This window comes from Falco biarmicus, chromosome 11 (genome assembly GCF_023638135.1).
Source record: "Falco biarmicus isolate bFalBia1 chromosome 11, bFalBia1.pri, whole genome shotgun sequence".
Lineage (NCBI taxonomy): Eukaryota > Metazoa > Chordata > Aves > Falconiformes > Falconidae > Falco > Falco biarmicus.
The window spans coordinates 21,936,931-21,956,434 of NC_079298.1; the positions used below are offsets into that span (position 1 = coordinate 21,936,931).

Genomic DNA, 19,504 nt, shown 5'->3' on the forward strand with positions numbered 1-19,504 from the left:
TCCTCTCTGGTATTAACTACCTCCTCATTTTTAATTAAACCAGTGTAGCACATAAAGTAAGCTTTCTCTATCCACCCAAGCTGTAATGGAACTGCAAGTAACTAGGATTCATCAGGGCAGGCTGATAAGATAGAGGAGATTGAACCCTAACTATACATTTATACCAATACCAGTTCCCCACATCAGAAAAGATGCAAGGGCATTATTCCTTATCAAAATGTAAAGCTTTATATAACTAAATATAGCAGCCAGGAGGAGCTTGGTTCTCAGGTAACAGAGGTAAGAGGTAGTCCTTAGAGACAACATCCAAACTGTCCTGAAAAGTTAGAAAAATTACAGAAATTACAGAAATTCTGAGTCACAGAGCTAAAAGATTTTTGGTTTTGGCTTTTGTTTGTTTTGGGTTTTTTTTCAGACTGTCCTGTAAGTTCTGCCCTTGCAGTCTCCTTTTCCATTGAAATAGTGGCATCAATTCTAAGCAGGCAAGCACTGAATATTATAAATGAATCACCTATGGTGAATTAAGAAATTAAAATTCTTCATATTATGATCCCTTCTATTTAAAGAAAATTATTATTTCTTGAGAGATCTGCCTCTGTCTACAGGAAATAAAATATACAGAGTAATCAGCTTGATGTACTGTTCTGGGGGGGATACCACAATAAATCTTCCTAGTGAATTTATCTTTCTGTCTCTGCCAAGTGCTAGTGCTGTCATTAGGTCTGCTTAGAAGAATGTGCCTGCTGCCTGCTGTGATCAGAAGAGGCCACCAGCCATTCATATTCCCTATGAATGGCTACTGTTCTTTCTCAACAGCAAACTAGTATCAACAGTACAAACACAACGGTGAGTTTGAGAGTAGCGATCCTTACCATAATCAGTGCTGTGAGGAGGAAGGTGCTCACAGCCATCACGACAAAGCTGTCTAGGAACCAAGTGCACCAAATCACCCCATTAGTTATACCCCGGTTCTTCATAGCCTCTTTCAGACGCATTTCTTTCTCCAGCACTATACTCTTCACAGTCATGGAAACTGAATATATCCAAGCTAGCACCATGAAGATGGGAAAGGCGCGGTTTAAGGTGATCATGAAGCTACCAAAGCAAGAAGGGAGAAATGAATTAAATTTAGGTAAAACAATGAAATATTGACATGAAAAGCATGAACAAAAAGGAAAAGGAGTAGAGAAGAATGGATTTGTTAAAACGGGCTGGAAATTCTCAGTCTAAACGTCAACAACACATTGTTCACACATTGTGAAGTTCACGAGCAACCTGAAAATTAATGAACTAATGGTTGCTACACTCCCGTGAGACAGACAAATGTTATTTTTATTTTACAAAGAGGTTCTGAGGGTTACTGAAGGCTACAAAATGTGGTGACTCATGAAAACACCTCTCTCTTCACAGTGAATTGCCATAATGCTTTTACTATGATGTACAAGGAATATCTTCAGACATATTCTAACTTTAACAATTTGGCTATGTCACTGTCTTCTTATGCTCCCCAGATTCACTGGCAAAATAATTAAACAAATTAACCGTTAGAAGCATCAGATGTTGCCAGAAAAGCTGCTGAAATTCATACAAACCATGACTGGGGGAATGCGTTGGGAATATTTCACACAGTACCACTTCCAAAATGGCAGCGCTGGGACAGGCTGCTGTGAGTTGCCCTTCATGTACTGTGATGAAGATGCTGCTCCCCCTCTGTCCCTCCCCCCAGGCTCTATGGCGGTTCAGCCATGGCAGATGCTTCTTGGTAAAGCACTGCCCCAAGTGTGCTGTCACGGTGAGAAAGAAATTTTGGGGTGATAAAGCTGAACACATTTTCTATGAATTTGGGATTGCAATTTTCCAATGAAATTATGATGAAAACCAAATGCAGTTGATTCTTTAAAGGCCAAAAGCTTAGAGCTGTTAAAACCAAAAGGGAGCAAAAAGCCTTCAGCTTCCTAAATATGACCCCTACAGAACTACATTTTTTCCGTATGCTATCCTAGCTATTCCATTGTCAAAACAAATGGAAAATCTTAACTTTTTCACCAAAAATTCCTGAAAAGCAATCTGGCCTGCTGAAACAAAGCTAAGCTTTGGCATTTTGCCTGTTGGCAGACACATGTAACCCAGCACTAGGCCTGCATAGCACAGCATACGTTTGCCATGACAATGCACTTGCTTCACTTAAGGAGGCTCTCTGCAGATGCAATCACTGGGGTTGGATATCAGCCCTGAATTGTGCATGGCTGCTGCAGGCTTCAGAGACCTTTTGCACAGATAGGGTTTCTGCCTCTGCAGTATTCTCAGTGGGTAGGAAATAAACAGCAGGCCCACCAGGGTGATATTTTGTCAGACTAACAGGTAATGACCAGTGGGAACGACAGATCAAATTATGTATGTCTGCAATCTGCTGTTATCTGAATTATTAGCATTTGCCTGCACAGAGCACACCAATAGAACTATGAAATTATTTTTATAGTGCTTTTTTTTGTTTGTTTGAAGTTTTTTGTTTGTTTGGGTTTGGGGTTTTTTTGGTTCTTGGAGTGAAATGTATACCAAGACAGTCACAAATTGTAGCACTGGAACAGGTACAACATGAACGGGGAAGAGGTACCACTTCATATAATCTGAAACACCCACGCTGTTTCAGGCAGTGCTAAAGGAGGAATCACAGCATCCACAGCCCCACTGCCTCTGTGCAGCCGTGAAATCTCCACACCCAGGAGCAAGCCTCTCTTTCTTCATTACAGAAAAACAAACCACCTCTTTCTCCTTTAGCTTCTTCATTCTGTTCTTCCCAGGGAAAGAAACTCCTGGTGTCTGCAGTAATGAACTGCAGACACAGTCCTGGAATCCTTTGCTAGATTAATATGAGATTTAAGACAAAAACCAGTCAATCTGCATAAAAAACATGGACAGGCATTAGGGAGAAGAAGGTTAGAGAACACCAGGTTATTGTTGAAAACTGTAGCATCCACTAGGGAAGGGGAGAGAGCTGATGTTAACAGAAACCAATGCCATATATCCAGTTTGATTGCAGATACTAGTCATGTAGTTATAAACAGAATCCTGTTTAGAGTTGTAGTTAGGATCTTGAAAGGAAAGAGTCTTAGGAGCCTAAATTGTCTTGGGATTCTGCAAAGCCTGTAGGTGTCTTCAAGGAACAAAACCTACAGCTTTGGGTACTACCATATCTAGATATGATGAAGTCTATGGTTAGGGTTTCATAACACACTTGAAGAGACTGGGTTTGTTTGATTCCTCAAGACTCACAGAGATAGCAAGAAAGGTACCAATTCCATTGGGACAACCATTTTCTGTTCCATTTCTTCTTAGGAAATGATTCTTTGGATCTAAAGAAAGTGGGGTTTAGAGATGTAGTTAGAGAAAAGCTTACTGCACTCCAAGGGATTCTGCACAGGTAACTGAAGGAGGCAGTCTTTGTTTTAACATGGTTCAGTGCTTTGTGTTCAGTTTTGTCACACACACACTGGTCATATGCTATAGCATGAGACTTAGTTTTAGTTAGAAAAAAACTTTTTAGGAGATTACATTTTTTTCTGGCTCCTGTGTAATCACAGGGGTAGTTCCAGGGCTGACATTGTTATAATTGTTAGAATCGGGGTGCCCTGCTGACAACAGATTCTCATCTGTAATCAATATTAAGGTTTCAGTTATTATTATTGCCTGGAAAAGTAAGGCCAAAAAGACCCGGATTATTTTTTGGAAATTGGAAGAAAACTGCTGCTTTGAAGGGGCCAGTGTTTTGTGTTCATTTTAAGTCTGGACACTAGTTGCCTGGATGCAACAAAGGCCAAGACTGGGATTAGGTGTAGAATCTTGGCAAAACTGGCTTCTGGATTCTGGGTTACAGCAGGATAAGGAAAAGAACAAATTAATTCAGTTATGTCTCAGTTATTGCTCTTGCATATATACCTTAGGACTAGGGTTAGAACTGGTGCTTGAGAGTCTTGAAGCACCCAGCAATCCAAGTATTCATCAGATTTGAGACAAACTGCTTTTACTCACACATCATCCACAAAACATGGATATGGCATTTGCTGCAGATAAATTCCTAATGGCACTTCAGTGTTGGTCTGGGTCTTTATAATCCCATGCTCAATCATGTCTTGGAGATATGCAAAGCCTCCCCAGATATACCGTAAATCATCCACAGGATCAGCTCTTGGACCAGGATCCCAGTACCTCAAAAAAAAAAAATTCACATGGAAATCATTTGGGTAAACAGTGGTTTTAGGAGAAGGGCAGGGGATAAATATTAATAGATACATCTTAGCTACTGAAATTGTAGAGGCACTGCCTGGAATTGTCTTTTCTAAATTTTGGTCTGTCAGACCACATTGCTTGAGAAAGTATATGACCTCCAAGGTTATTTTGTTTCCTTTAATTTTCTCTACACTGACACAGAATAGCAATTTTGGCCAAAAATGTACATAAATTAACAGAGTAGCTGTTCCAGAATAGAAATAACTGTATTTGGAATACAGTATCCTTGGAGATTAAACTGAAACAGCTGGATTGCAACTACCAGCCACCATTATATTCCTCTATGTAGACAATCCTGAGAAATTATTCCTGCTATTCCTTTAAGTGAGTCCATTTGAGAGGGACTTGAGGAGGAAAAGTAGAGAAGTTCTACTGTCCAGGTGGAGGACAGCTGGGTCACAAACCATGTAGGACCTCCTTGTCTGTCTCTCCAAGTGATGGAGCCAACTAAAAACTTAAGCAGATTACTGAATAGATTCTGAGCAGTCTCATTCACTTTGCCATGTATCCATGAACCTACTCACTGCCTGGCCTAACTGTCACAAGAGTGATACCACTTGTGTACCTGGTAACTGGAGATGGATTCTGCACTGCATTACACTATTGTGAATACAGTTCTATTTCATGCACGTATCTAATGCAGGTTCTAATATCCTTATGTCTCTCATATTCATGTTATGGCAGGCAAGAACTGAGAAGGCAAGAACTATCACATACCGGTCTTTGATTTTGTTTGTTTTCTCTACTGCATCTATGTCCATCCGGATCTTGTATGTCACATGTGGTGGAAGACTGCTCGCTGTAGGCTCTATGTCTGGAAAAACCACACCAGCCCAGAATTTGTTTTCCTCCAGCAGATGAAGGGCTTGATGAATCAGTTGAGTTTCATCAAGATAACCTTCAAATTTATCCAAGGTCAAGCACTACAAATAACCATAAAGAGAAAAATCACCTGGGAATAAACTATTAAGAGGTATACATTAAAGCAAACATCAGTAGTTGAAAACAGAAAAAAGAGATAGGTTAATCTGAAGTAGTTGCTATTTTCAGCTTTAAAAGCTTATGCTGAAACCATTAGAAGTTGGCTCTCTCCTCCTTCCTGAAAGATCCTCTATTCTTACTCTAATTCTGATGACAAATTCAAAACACACAGCATTACCAATACCAGCTCAGAAACATCATTCTCCCTAATAAGAACTGTAAACCTCAGATTTAGCATTGCTGTGGTCAATGTGAGTGGATGGAATAATTTTGAAAGCAGCTTATTCCTGACATTTAAGGATTGCCTTACTCCAAGCTCAAGAAACGTCCATCCTGACAAGGAAGAAATCAAGCGAGGGTGGCCACTAAAGCAGGAGCTGTGCTGTAAATTTAAGTATAACATGGCAAATGTAGATGTACCTGTACAAAACATACAGCCAGTACTGGGTTCAGCCAAAGCCTATGGTATCATGTTTACTAATTAGGTAGAATGAAATAATTTAAACAAATATATTTAACTCTAGTTAAGTCACTGCAATCATCCAGCATGGAAACATGAACTCTGCCACTTGGACTATACTTGGAAGTTCCCTCAATAAGGCAAGTATCTGAATTGGAAAGGCTAAAGCTGTAGCACAGATGAGGTCCCAGTATCAGCAACTTTCTTGACAGTCTGCATCCTGGAGATAAAATTAACTCATCTACAAAATATATCTGGCCATGACAGCCTTTTAGCAGTCCAGCTGAATGAAAACACTATCCTTTTTCAAGTTCAGGGACATTGTTTTCAGCTTAGGAAATGCCTGAGTGAACATCAGGGAGCTAAAGGATGACTGATCCATAAGAAAAGCACATTAGCTATGGACTCCAGCAGAAAAGCACTTCATCAAGTGAATTGCTGGGAAAATCAGAGCATAAATTTGAATATTAAAGTCTCTTAGGTATTTAAGCATTTATTCCTATTTAGTGGCAGTCAACTAGTCCATTGATCTTACTGATAATATTGTGTTGCTACTAAATTCTGACATGTGATTAACTTGCTGGCTTAAGTAAACATGCTTTGGCTATCTCAATAATAAAATGTAGCTTCCCCTTCACAGCAAATAGCCTTCTTTCTTAGTCTCTGTCATTACTGTGAAATGTATTATTATCACTCCATATGCAAGACACCAAATCATCAAAATCTAAGCCCTTTACGTCCCCCTATTTAATTCCTACTTAACAGGCATTGTAAGACAACAAGATTGTGAACCCTACAAACTCTATCATTAGTTATGTGTAGAATTACAGACTTATGTTTGTACATTTAGCTTCCCCCCCCCCCCCCCCCCTCCAGAATTGGCAAGACATTACTAAAGAGTAGAATTATTTAACCTCCTGATGGACTGAGAAGATACTTATTGAATTTTCTCGCCTCATAAAATTCCAGGAGGCTAACTTGTTTGATCTGATTTTCTTGATCATCTCTCCCTGGTCAACAACCGACAGTTACTCCACATCAAATTGCTTATGCCAGCAGCTTGTTATTTAATGGGCAGACATCTTGAGGACTCCTTTAGGTAACCTTTTGTTGTGATAAATCATGCTCTGTTTCCTTTAAAACCTGAAGTATCACAGTTTAACGGGATCTATATGAAAATACATTTTTAGCTGGCAGCAAAATAAAATAGTGCTTAAACTGATAACTTTTTTAGTTTGTAGCTTTACTTTTCCTGGTGTTTTGCAAATGTTCATTCTCCTACTTTGCTTTACAAAATTAAACTCTATAGATTTTCATATCAGAAAGAAAAATAAGGCAGAAAAACTTTCTGGTTTGTATGCCAGAACAGATATTGAATTAGACTGATGGCTCAGGTTGTATTAATTTTTGGGGGATACATTTATCCCACATAGTTAACAAAGATCTGGAAATCAGTTTAGTTCTTGCCAAAGTGTCAGCGTTTCCACAGCAAAGTCCTGCTTCGGAACTGTGCCTTTGCAGCGTCTGGAGGACTGTTTGCTGTTTCTTTGTTATGAGAAATAATTTCAAGGTATTTGTTGCAGCTGCAGAAGAACTCATGTAGCTCTCCAGGGGAATGGCACTGGCAAAGTACTGACAGACAACTGATTTGTCTAGATTTTCACTGCAGAATAGACAGTGTCTGAACTGGGCTGAGGAGCAGTTCAGGGGTCCTTATCCAGGGGTCCAGTCAAGGAAGCAGCAAGTGTTCAGAACAGAAAACACAAATGGTTATAGAAATTCTGCATTAGTAGAATAAAACTGAGGCTTGTGTAAGAACATAGGCTAAGACACCAGTGTTGCAATAATTCACAGAGTTAAAAGAGATTTTATATTGTAATCTACTAGCCAAAAGCTAGAATTTCTTTCTTGTAACATCTTAACTTCACTTGTATTCAAAACAAAGACTGCTCTGCTTAGTTTTTTTTTCAGTGAATTGCAACACAGCTTGTGCCTTCATAAACTTCACTGTATCAAAATTCATCAAGCACTTGGGGAAATTTATTTCAGATCTTCTCCCAGTAATTATTTAACAATTTAAAATGGTCCAATGAAGATGGGAAAAATAAAACTAAATACAAAGTGCAGGTTTGAAAGATAAAACCAGAAAATAATAAGTATAGAGAGGGGACCAGGAAGCTCTCACGAACAGTTTAGCTATTCTGTGGCCTAAGGTAATCAGGGAAGAACAGGAAATTCTTGGGGTGGTGAGGGTGAGCAGCCACTGCACAATTTGTGGGATTCTCAGCTGCATCAGAACAGTTTGCAGCAGAGATCTGGAGTCTCCAAAGATAGTTGCTGGCAGCACACCTCTCCTCATTGTCCCTGAAAGAGAGCTATTTGTTTCCATTGTGCCTGGCACAGTGTGAAAACAATCTCAAAGGCTAACAACTCAGTGTAAACACCAGACTTAAAAGAATACGCTCATTACAAAGAACTTCAGGACACAAAGATCTATTGCCAGGTACAGTAACTGCCCTGATGTTCCAGCCGTGGATGTTCCAGCACAGACCTGCTGCAAGCGATATATTTCACTCAGCTTAAGTAAGAAATAATTCCGCTGACATGATGCAAAAAGATCACCAAAAGAACGAGCAGAGCTTTGTGCAAAAGTTTTATTGTTCCCTCTTGCCATAGCTATAGGAATGCAGATAAACTCTCAGTTCCTGCCTTCTTGCAGGGGACGAATGGTCTTTTAGACTGAAATGGATTGGAATTAGGAGAGCTAGGCTTGGTTTTGTTGCCTACAACTAGTACCAATTTTCACTGTGAGCTTGAGGCTCTGCTTGTTTAACCATTAAATAAAAACTCAATATTTACTTTTATTTCAGAGATGTTTGTAAGATGTAATTAATCTCTATAAAGACTCTGACCCTCATATGGCAGATGCTAAGTGTTGAGTTCCCAAGTATTAATATTACTGCCAACAGCAATGTTTTTTTAAATTCTTGGGCTTAATCTGCAACATTGCAGGGTCTGTGTTCATAAGTTTACAAAGAAGAGTTGGCATTTCATTTATCTAACTGAGCAGGAATCCACTCCATCTCAGGTCTAGTTCCAAACACATCTTTACCTCTGGATCAGAAATGTAATGGATAAAAAACCAAACCAAACCAAACTGCTCTGGGAAGGAACGGATGCAGCAGTTTGCCTAGTCCTCTAAAAAATATAACCTTTTTTGCTCTGGACTTAGAATGAACCTGATGAATTCATCAGTAAGTTAGATTAGCCACACCAGAGTAAGCTCTTACTCAAGCTATCTTCCAAAGTATTTTTACCATGGCTTGATATTTTAATCTTTTTCATTTTTAGTATTTTTTTATTTATGTAATACAATTTCACCTCACTTTCTGCACTGTGGCTCTCTAAAAACCTCATAGAGCCCCACTAAAAAACCAGCAGCCTAGAGAAGGGGGGGTATAGATACCAGGAAAGAGACACAGACATATTGTCAGAAGCGGCTTACAGAACAAATGGGAACTCCCTCATTGGTTTCAATAGAATTTTGATCAGGTGCTTAAAAACCTGAAGGGGGACTTACGTGTTAGCTTAACTGTTAGCGTCTCTGGTCCAGGTCTTGCTGAAATTAGTGGTCTGTCAGATATTAGTACTTACAAAAAAACATTTCCTTGAGGTTTTTCATTCACTTTCTGCCTCTCACCATCAAAGTGTGTTCAGACATTTAACCAGAATTTTGAACACAGCATTTGGGGAACATCTAATTGAAGGCTTTTTTCATAATAATTATTATTCATGTTCTTATACTGCTGTATCATTTTTAAAATGTGCTTTTAATATTGAGATTAAATTTGAAACAAATGAAGATGTCTTATAGTTTTGCCTTCTTGACTGTTGCCACGGATCCGCAATAATGCCTACCTTTCTTTAAGATATTCTCTACAAGTATTTCTGGCAATGGGAGGGCTGACCTTACCTCTAGATACTGACTGAGCAAACGCAGAGCTTGGTCTGCAGCACTGAAGATGTTCCGCCAGTCAAAATCTGCCATTCCCTTCTCCCGGCTCTGTGGAGACCCATTGTGGAGAAAATTGATTATGTGTTCAGCGGTTAAGCCTTCAGCACGCAGTTGGCTGTTCAAGAAGTCTCTCACTGTATGGTGCTTCAGAGATTCCTGAGGAAACACATCAGGACAGCTGCATTAAAATGATCCTCTTTACATGCCCTGTTTAGCTAGGAAAGTTTCCATTTCTATAGCTCTTCCTGAGCCATGAAGTAGTACAAAAGGGTATGCCAAGGAATTAATTTCATAAATGGGCAATTGCATAGCTGAACTGGAGGTGACACTTGAAGAAAGGATGAAAAGAAATTTATCCTTGACTATTTATTGTGTCGTTTCCTTATAAGCAACAGTATAAATGTAGTAAATGTCTAATCTAATATAGTGTGGGAAAACAAATGTTCTCTCCAGTATGAACTGCTTTATAAACTTTAATTACAGATACTACTTGTAGCTCATCAAAGTCAGATCTAAGGGATGTGCAAATAAACAGTTTGCTAAGGTATTAAACTGCTGGGCCTAGCAAAAACATGGTCCTACTGCCGCCTTTGCCTATGCAGAACCCAAGAAAATCAAGTTGTCTGTTCTTGAAGGACATTTTGGAGAGAAAGGGAAGCAGCAATTGCTGCCTTTGTTAAAGAAGTCAGGCAGATTCTGGAGTGTACAGATCTGAGTTTGTCACAGACATGCTGTAATGCATCTAAGACTAGCCTTCAAACCAAGCCCACTAATGAGTCCTGCAGCCTTAAAGGCCACAGACTCCTTGCTGCAAAGTTTGTGCTTACAGCCAAACCTTCCAAATGAATTCTCTTCTCCCTTAGTAAATATAAAGGATGGTGAAAGTCCACTCTTACTGAAGATCCCTGCTAAGTTATAACATACACGGATCATATTCATTTGCAGGCTGTTTTGAAAGAAGTACCACAGCTGAGGTCCTACTTCTTCCCAAGCTTTGGTCAACAGTCTGAGGCGTTCAAGTTCCTCAAAAGTGGAGTTTGCCTAAGGAATAAAACAGCAGAAAAGGATGTTAGAAAGCTAAGGAGATAAACAGAATTTATGATCCAGCCACTCAGGGAAGTGAAACCTGTAACTTACAAATGGTTTAGTTTTTACCCTCAATACTCAATAACCTTGTTAAAATAGCAGAAATGTTAATAATCGTCAGAACAAGAATTTCTAAAATCCAACTGGAATCAAAGTCACTTCGAATAAATTTCTGTTTTATGTATAATGGAACAAACAAGTGCAGATTAACCCCAGTTAACTTCAATTCCTTTAAATACTCAGGTTTAAGGTAGAATGATGTCTTCCTCCCCCTGCCCCCCCCCCTATTTTTCTCCATTAAGAAGGAAAAAGAGAGATGGTGTGGGTAGGATAAATGGAAAGCAGTTGGAGAAGACAGATACTCTTATAGTTAAGATTTGAAATGTTTGGCTGCTGTAAATCTGATCTTCTTCTGTTTGAACTATGAGCAGAAGTTCTGTGCCTTACATAGATACTGAGTAAGTGAATTGAGGTTATGAGGCAGCCAAAACCTAGGTCACAGGCAACCTTGATTTAACTGATTGATTAATTTCACCCAACTTCAGGCACTTCACTGAAGAGTCCAGGCTCCATCTTATTTTCATGAAGTGAATACTATTTATCATTTCAACATAGACAATACATAAATACATACATAATACTAAGCCATGATGTTGCCATTGGTTTGTAATCCCTCTGTGTTAGGTCTCAGTGAGTCTATCCAAGCCTCACAGCTTCTCTATTTAAATACTTACTGGCACAGAGCTGCTGATGTTCCTACATCTGGAAAATATATATATGAAAACTACTATTTTTACCAGTGTAGATGTGGAATCATGCCAACAAAAGGCTACTTGAGCTGTAAAAAGCATGTAGTGTGGACCAAAATGGGATGAATCAGTGAAGATCTGTCTCCTGTTTTTTAAACAAAGAGTAACTGTCCCTCCTCTGGTGACCGTCAGAACAAATGGAGTTCTGAGAAGAAAATCTGATTAAGCTGATGTAGCTGGGTCACTTTTTTTTCAAAAGACGTTTCTTAGGACACAATTTTCTGCAAATATGCATTTTTGTATTTCAGAATTTCTTACATTTTTTAGGATTTGCCGCACGGAAGGTGAATCAGGAGCAAAGAGAATTTTTCCCATCAGCAGGGGCTTCACAGCACTCCAGGCTATCTTGGTTAAAGGGTTTGATTCCAAGGTCTGGATCAATGCATTACAAAAGGGTGCTAAAGACAGAAAGACAGACAGTCTTTATATAACCCTACTCAAATCCTATCATATATAATGTCCTGCAGGGCTTTTTACTGGCAATACAGACAGATTAAAGCATTTTGACTCTGAATGGGTTAAGTACATTCTGCAATGCAGAAGTACAGCTTCTGATTAGATGTGAAAAAGTATTAAGTACATATTGGAGTTGTAAAACAGACACTATGGAAACTGGAAGAGCAAAGAAATTTAACCATTTGAAAGTTGTTGTTATTTATAAGGCATTTCAGATGGAAGGAAATTGGACAGCTCAGATCTCACTGAACAATTTCAAACTAATTGCCTTTTCTGCTAATGACTTAGCTCCTTTGTATTGCAGTTGATACTGCTATGAAGCTATTTTTTCTCATATTAGTGGTTAATTATTACACAGTATAAAGCACTGGACTGAAGATTCAGCAGGCTTGGATGTTGAACTCTAGAACAGTTCAGGACTGGATCCTACAATAATTTAGAACTAAACATTTTAATGTAAGCATTTCTGTCTTACTCCTACACTGTGAAGTAATTAGTTTACTTGGATAGCATTTAACTGTTCTGTCTCCTGGCTGAAGAAATGGAGTAGTGGGCCTTTTACAGGCCTTGTGAAGGTTCAGGCATAAGTAGAGACAAGTATCAATATGAACAGTGAAAGGTAGGAGTCTCTCTATAGGCAAAGTGCTGACCTGCACTTTGTAACCATACAACCATATCTATCACAGTAGAAGGGACACAGAAATCTACTACCGGCTGGAATATGGCTGTTAGTACAGAAAAAAAATTGCTGGCAGTCTCAATGTAGAGAAAAACTAAACAGCAAACAGAAGGGGACATAATAAAAAGATAAAATAATGAATAGTAGAAAAGATAAAATTGGTTCCTCCTTGCATTGCATTATCTCCTACTACAATTGCAAGAAAGTAAGTGAGGAAATCAAAGCAGTGAAAACTGGTAAATTGAATTTTTTTCTATGTAAGATTTAATTATGCTGTAGAACATTACTGCTACAAAATATATACACTCTTATCAGGAAGATAACAGCTGCCGTGTATCAAATTGAGTATTATTTTAAAGGCGATATTTATAAATTCCTGTGCTCCAGGCCATCAATCTAGTTGAGAGGCTTTGAAAAAAATTATCTTGAAGAAAAGTAACTCCAGAGTGCGGTACTGTATTTTCCTGAAACTTCTTCAGAAGCATCTAGTTCTTCCTGATATCAGCAGCATATATTAGAAGATAAGACAGACAGACTGTCTTAATAATGATGATGACAATGTTTATGCCATCATATTGAAAGCAAATGAGTATTTCTCTCAGTTCTCGGGCTTCTCTGCTTCCAGTTCTTCAGTATGAAATAAAATCATTTCACCTTTCACTAATTTCCTGATTCAACTGCTTAAAAATGTTATTTTATAAAAGCAACAGTGCTATTCTAATAAAAGTTGCACCTGTCTATGGGGTCTGCAATGGTTTGGTGGACAAACTTACTGGTTGTATTATCATAAAGATAACTGGATTTCTTCCTTGCTGAGTCAATCCCCAGGAAAGCTTTGTAGTTATTATCTTCATACCAGTTGAAGGAAAGCACTCTGGATCCACCTCCTTCTGGGTAGCCACAGAAAAGATCAGACAGGGAGCTCACCAAGTGGCCTAAGGATTCTGGCCTTCCATCTTGTATAAAAGGTTGCAGAACTGTCAAAAGGTTCTGAACGCTTGACCTCCTGGCTAGCTGCAGTAAGACAAGACTTTGTTAATCACAGCCCTCAAAGGATGAAGTATCTGGTGAAGTCTCAGCTCTGCCCAGACTGGTGAAGTATGGAAGCAATCAGAACCTCATCCTTTTATCTCCTCACTCCTGGTCACAGGCATCATTTTCAGTTCTTGTTCTCTGTCTTTTCTGAAGAGAAGAAAATGCTTCCTAATTGCCAATACTTATGTCTGCATTTATTTTGTAATGAGAGAAGAACTAATTTCTAAGGAATCAGCTCTTCCCAAACAAGTCTATTTCCTTTCTGATAAAGCAGGTAACTGGAACATGAAAAGGACTAAGGAAAAGGACGACTATGTGCTACACAGAAAAGCGATGTCATCTATTATTAGACCACTTACCTTTTGCACTGCTCGGGAGACATTAGACAGCACCCTACCCCAGGCCTTCAGGTCAGCACCTGGCGCATTCCTGTCCAACACAGTGGGAAGCTGTGAATACACCAGAAATACAGAAGAGTTTTATGTGGTTTCTACATGACAACAGCTACTACAGTGAGAGAAGAAAATCCAAATGGCATCTCTTTAGCTCAAATACTTTGAGTTACTTAAAACAGTGTCTTGCAAGCCTGTCTTGTGGGGCCACAAATCCAGTACCCATGTGCAGACTCACACAGCAACCTGTGTAAGTGTTCCTACTAATACGAGGCTGAAACAGTTACAGGCCACTGAAAATATAGCCTGAGATTTGTTCTGTTTATCTCAGGCCATCGTGAAGGTGCAAAAATGGAGAAAGAATGCAGCAACTGGGATTTCTGAGGAGCTGATTCTCACAGAGGCTATAATTCCAGCAAGATATCCAGGCTCTTGGTAACTTCTGAATTTCGTAAAGTTTGTGATACAGAAGCCTCCATTTGCCATGGAGGTAAATAACTGGTAGTACTTCACAGTATTGCTACGGAGAGATTTCCTGGTTTTGGAGACAGCCTGGTCCTTGCTATCTACCAGATTGGACAGAAACCATTATTTCTTCAGGCTCCCGCAGACCGGCCAAACAGCCTTTCCAGCAGAAATTAACACTTTAGTTATCACTGGCTTCTTAAGAAACCACTTTGCTTGCATCACTGCGCCCTTCTTTGTCACTTGAGGCTTTCTTCTCAGGCACCCATTTCTTCTGGTATTACAAAAAACCCATAAAGCTGGGCTTTTAGGTAGCTAGACTGTGGTATTTATGAGCTAAGCCCCTAAAAAGACTTCCCCAAAACTGTGTAGCTATACAACCTGCTGATTCCCTGCCATTCCTTCCAGTCGGTAGGTGGTTAAGAAAGCAGATGACAGCTGCACTGTGTAGGTACCCAGCAGGGAATCACAAAGCAAGATGTTTCATGGAAAGCTTATGTTAGCATGTTCTGATCTGTCACTTGCAGTTGAGGCAGGAAGAATACACACAGAATGCTTCAAAATACACTTTTCCTTTGTCCCCTAAGGGGAACCAGCCTCTGCAAAGATTATACAGAATTCTTAGAGCACTTGCCTTAACCTGGCCTTTTTGAAACTGTGAGCAACAGGTCTTGTAAACAATTGGAAGTTAACCAGAGAAAAAGCTTGGATAAAGCTGAAATTAAGAAAAGAACCTCCTTCTTGTAGCTAGAAGAAAACAAAAGATAAGTAGGGGCAAAACTACATGTTTGCTCCTAAATGTTATTTCTTTCAGGAGGCATTCAGTAGAATCAGGTCTTAATAGAAATATCTTAAATGAGTGAATTTGTACTCAGCTAGCTTACGTTCTTTAGAAGCACATGTAAGACAGGATCAGCAGACATTATAGGCTAACTACACTCTCATCGAACCTAAATACCAGAGCATACAGTTGGGAATGTTTATTGGGACTAAGCCGAGATGAAGATTAAAGCTTTCCCCAAAATATTTCTCCAACTATTTTCATATTCAGTGGAAGTAAATATGGTGTCATGAAAAAAATGGAAGAGCACAACCATTGAAGAGTTTCTTTCTAACAACAGAAGGCCCATTTCTAGAATTCACAGTCAGCTGCCCATCCTAAAATTATGCCCTACTCAAACAAGCAGCTCTACAACAACAAACTCTGGTATGTGATTGGTTATACTATACAACTGTAGCCTGAAGACCATGAAGTACAGAAAGACTGACAGTACAAGAGTGCAGAAAATAACCTGGGTCTTGAACAGACAAGTATTTCTAATACAGAGTTTAAAACTAATGTAGAATTTTTAAAAGTCAAATGAAGATTCATTCTGCATATGTATCCAAGTATAGATTAACACTCAGTTTGATTACATATCAAGTGCACGTGGTGATAGTGATCAAAGCCGCTGTTTCAGTAAACATGTCTGGGCTTAGTGAAGAAATGCTTACTTGACCCAAAATTGCAATAAGCTATTAAAGAATTTTATTTTCCTTTATTTAGAAGGTTTAAAGAACTTCAAACCCAACTTAAACAGGCAAGTTCAAGAACAGCAGTGCTTCAGAAAGAGGCTCATTTTTCTTGCTGCAGCTGAACCAGCCAGACAGTAAAGGAAGGGTCTTACTTTTCTGCCTCTGCTTTGCTATCAAAAAAGTGAGTTACCTTAATTTCTGGCAAAAACCCCTAGAGGGTATACATGAGCACATGAAGGACTTGAGCGTATATTCATGTACATACATGCCTGAATATGTTTATTACAAATTCAACAAGAAACGTTAATTTCCAAGTGCTGAAGTTCATTGTCAAAATAACCGTGGCAAGGAGTGTTTATGCACAGTCTACCTTTTAGTTTAACAGGAGTAACTGAGACAGATTTTGATTTAAAAGGGGAGCTTCTGCCTTGGGAAAAAACCAGAAAAATTATTATTTAGGAACTATAATGATAGGAGTGTGGGAAAGCTTCTACCAACTTGAGATCTTGTGCTAGGCATCATGAAAAGATTATCCCTCTTCTCCACAGCTGGGTGCACATTGAAACCCACTGGGAATCAGGCTATGGATACCCTTCCAACAAGGGACTTCCATTCCAATACTCAGGTATATTCCTGGCAGAGAGACCTTGTAGTAACAGACTAGATCGTAAGCCTGCATCTGAATACCCAGTCTTTCACAACTCCACATTTTGGTTTCAGGCTTATGCTCCTATGTCCCATGTGAGCCTGTTTTTGTATGAACACAGACAACTGCTTCATGAAATTTCATCTTTCCATTTTATTTCATATGGCAGCAAAATCATAGTATGTTAGCAGCTTAATTTTGAAGCTGGGCAGTGCAGTGTGCATGTTCACATGAAGTCTTTAATGCTGAAACCCTTATCTTAGGAGTACTGTAGCATTAATTCTCTGCTATTTCCAGCAAGCATCAGTTATATGAAAATATCTGAGTGTATTTTTAGGTATGGAAAATAGTAGCTTTCAAACAACTGACCACAGATTCTTATCAGGAGTGGCAAAATTGCAGGGGCACAATGAATGATTGTCAATGCTACAATAATCAAACAGTAATTTGGCTGGTGTGTCAATTAAAGCTTCTGGCATCCTCTGTTCCCAGATCTGAGCAACTCAAAGCTGAACAAAATCCATGTTAAATCAATCATCATATTACACTGCTGTGGCAGAAAAGTCCAATCAATACTTTCTATGTAACTTTAGCAGCTGCTCATATATCCTGCCTGCTGTACGCAGCAAACTGACAATGTGATGGTCTCATGACATTTTTACAACATGAAAAACAGCAAATTAAATTATTTGTTGAAAAATGCAAAATCATGATCATGGGGAAAACAAACACAAAAGGCCTATACACAGTGATGTGCTCTAAGTTTGCTGTCATGAGGAAAGAGGCCTTGGAGTCTTTATGAATAGTTCTCTGAAAGCACCAGCTCGGTGTGCAGAGTACAAATGGAGTATTAGAAAAATATTAGGAAAAGAACAGAGAACAAATGCAAAAATCCCCACCAGTATGCCACCTTATATATATTAAAAAAATATTACTTTAAAACTTATAATAAAATATAAATAAGAACATATAAATATATTTATAAATTGCATAATATATCCATACTGAACCTATGTTGCAGCTGTGGTTAATTTATGGCAAGAAGGTCACAGCAAAAACAGGAACAGCACAAGGAAGGGGAATGAAAATGAACAGAAGTAAGGAAATTCTTCTATAGAAAGCCAGTACAACTTGTTTGGTTTGGGTGGTTTTTTTTTTAAAAAAAGGCTCACATGCCTATCCCAACTCAAGCTTCATCATGGCTTTGACTTCAGTGTAAAATTCTGTCCTGCTGGATGGAGCAAAGACAGGATGGATTGTGTAGGATATTCTCAGAATCCTCAGTAAGGTCCCTGTAGGTCTTGCTACACACTGTTTTGCTACACAGACTAGAAAGACCACATAATATTTACACACACACACTGATTTTAAAATTACATTTGATTTTTTTAGTTCTGTTGTGCTGTGAATTTCATCTGTTTCATCCTAAAGCATACTCAGAACTGTCTAGTGTCCTGCTGATGGTAGGTTAATGATCACACATTCATTACCTTACATTTTCAGGGGTAAATAAACAAAGACTACTTAGAACACTGGTGATGTATTACAAAGAAAATTCTTGAAGGGCAATGAAATATCAGCCAAAAAAATTACAACATAAGGCAAGATTATTGTGTTTATACTTACCAGCTGAAATAGCTTAAAGAAATCAACATTTGCATATAAGGCATCTTCTACTCTCTGTAGGCTTTCCTGAGACAAGGCGCACATGGCCTTGTGCACAGAAGGGAGTGCTTTTCGGCTGCTGAAGATAATAAAGCGGTCCAGGAGCATCTGACTGCAAGCAATGTCCTTCAAAGTCAAGCTAGGGACACCATAGGCAAACTGCAACCAAAATAAAATTGTTTACTGTTGTGGAACCTTTAAATCTTGAATTGTTCCTGAGCAGTGTATCAGAAGTGGACACCTTGATATCAGCCCCTGCTAATATTTTCATGAATGGCAGAAGGATGTGGCCAGCTAAAGCATCAACTCTTGAACCACCTTCACTTGATATTATGCTAGATCACTTTGTCTTCTCTTACATTTTTCCTCTTCTCATTAGTGATTCTCCCTTTCATTGAAAAAGTTCTTGTGAGTCTTCTTCTCTTTCTCTGTCACCTAAGCACACTTGCTGCCATGCCACCCATCCTTCTGGCTAAGAAGAGGTAGCTACAACTTGCTTGAAAGTATTTCCCCAGGGTCAACTGATTGTGCCACATCATTCTACCTTTCCTGTTTAGGTTAGTTATATTTTTGCTGTCAGTTGTTCTAAGAGAAAAAGGCCAGTTCCACTGATTCTCAAGCTTGATTTCCCTCAGTATTTTATTGCAGTTATGACTATTCCACACCAATGCTTCCTCACAGCCATTATTCATTGTCACTGTGCCCAGGCATACAGCCAGGATTTACAAAGCCATTACATCAAACCACACCCATCTACTGATTACCACTTCTAATAAAAACATGGAACAGAAAAAACCAATTATCTTTAGTGTCCAGCTACTGGGAACAGATTAGTTTATAGTTAAACCAATGTAAATACAGAATAACTCCACAGAAATCAGTAGATTTATCTGGGATTTACATTGTTGTAATGGAATACCCTTAGAAGTTTACAGTTCAGTCCTAGTTGCTTTATAATGGACAGAATACATGGCAATATAATAAAAAGTAGCACTGGAAATTCCTCATAAGCT

The 19,504-nt window shown here is 38.9% G+C and overlaps 1 protein-coding gene across 5 annotated transcripts in view; it reads right to left on the reverse strand.

The window, feature by feature from the left end:
- The window catches only part of ABCA4 (ATP binding cassette subfamily A member 4), an 84,616-nt gene that overhangs the window by 42,327 nt on the left and 22,785 nt on the right, over window positions 1-19,504 (reverse strand). For all 5 annotated transcript variants that reach the window (XR_008824676.1, XM_056356144.1, XM_056356143.1 and 2 more), the window contains 9 exons: window positions 18,453-18,650; window positions 14,168-14,257; window positions 13,547-13,787; window positions 11,897-12,036; window positions 10,668-10,784; window positions 9,702-9,899; window positions 5,005-5,210; window positions 4,030-4,206; window positions 873-1,095 (listed from right to left, as the gene is read on the reverse strand). Coding sequence is in view for 4 of the 5 variants with exons in the window: in XM_056356144.1 (XP_056212119.1) it covers window positions 873-1,095; window positions 4,030-4,206; window positions 5,005-5,210; window positions 9,702-9,899; window positions 10,668-10,784; window positions 11,897-12,036; window positions 13,547-13,787; window positions 14,168-14,257; window positions 18,453-18,650 (1,590 nt within the window). In the remaining variant the exon portion in view is untranslated. The remainder of the gene's footprint in view (window positions 1-872; window positions 1,096-4,029; window positions 4,207-5,004; window positions 5,211-9,701; window positions 9,900-10,667; window positions 10,785-11,896; window positions 12,037-13,546; window positions 13,788-14,167; window positions 14,258-18,452; window positions 18,651-19,504) is intronic.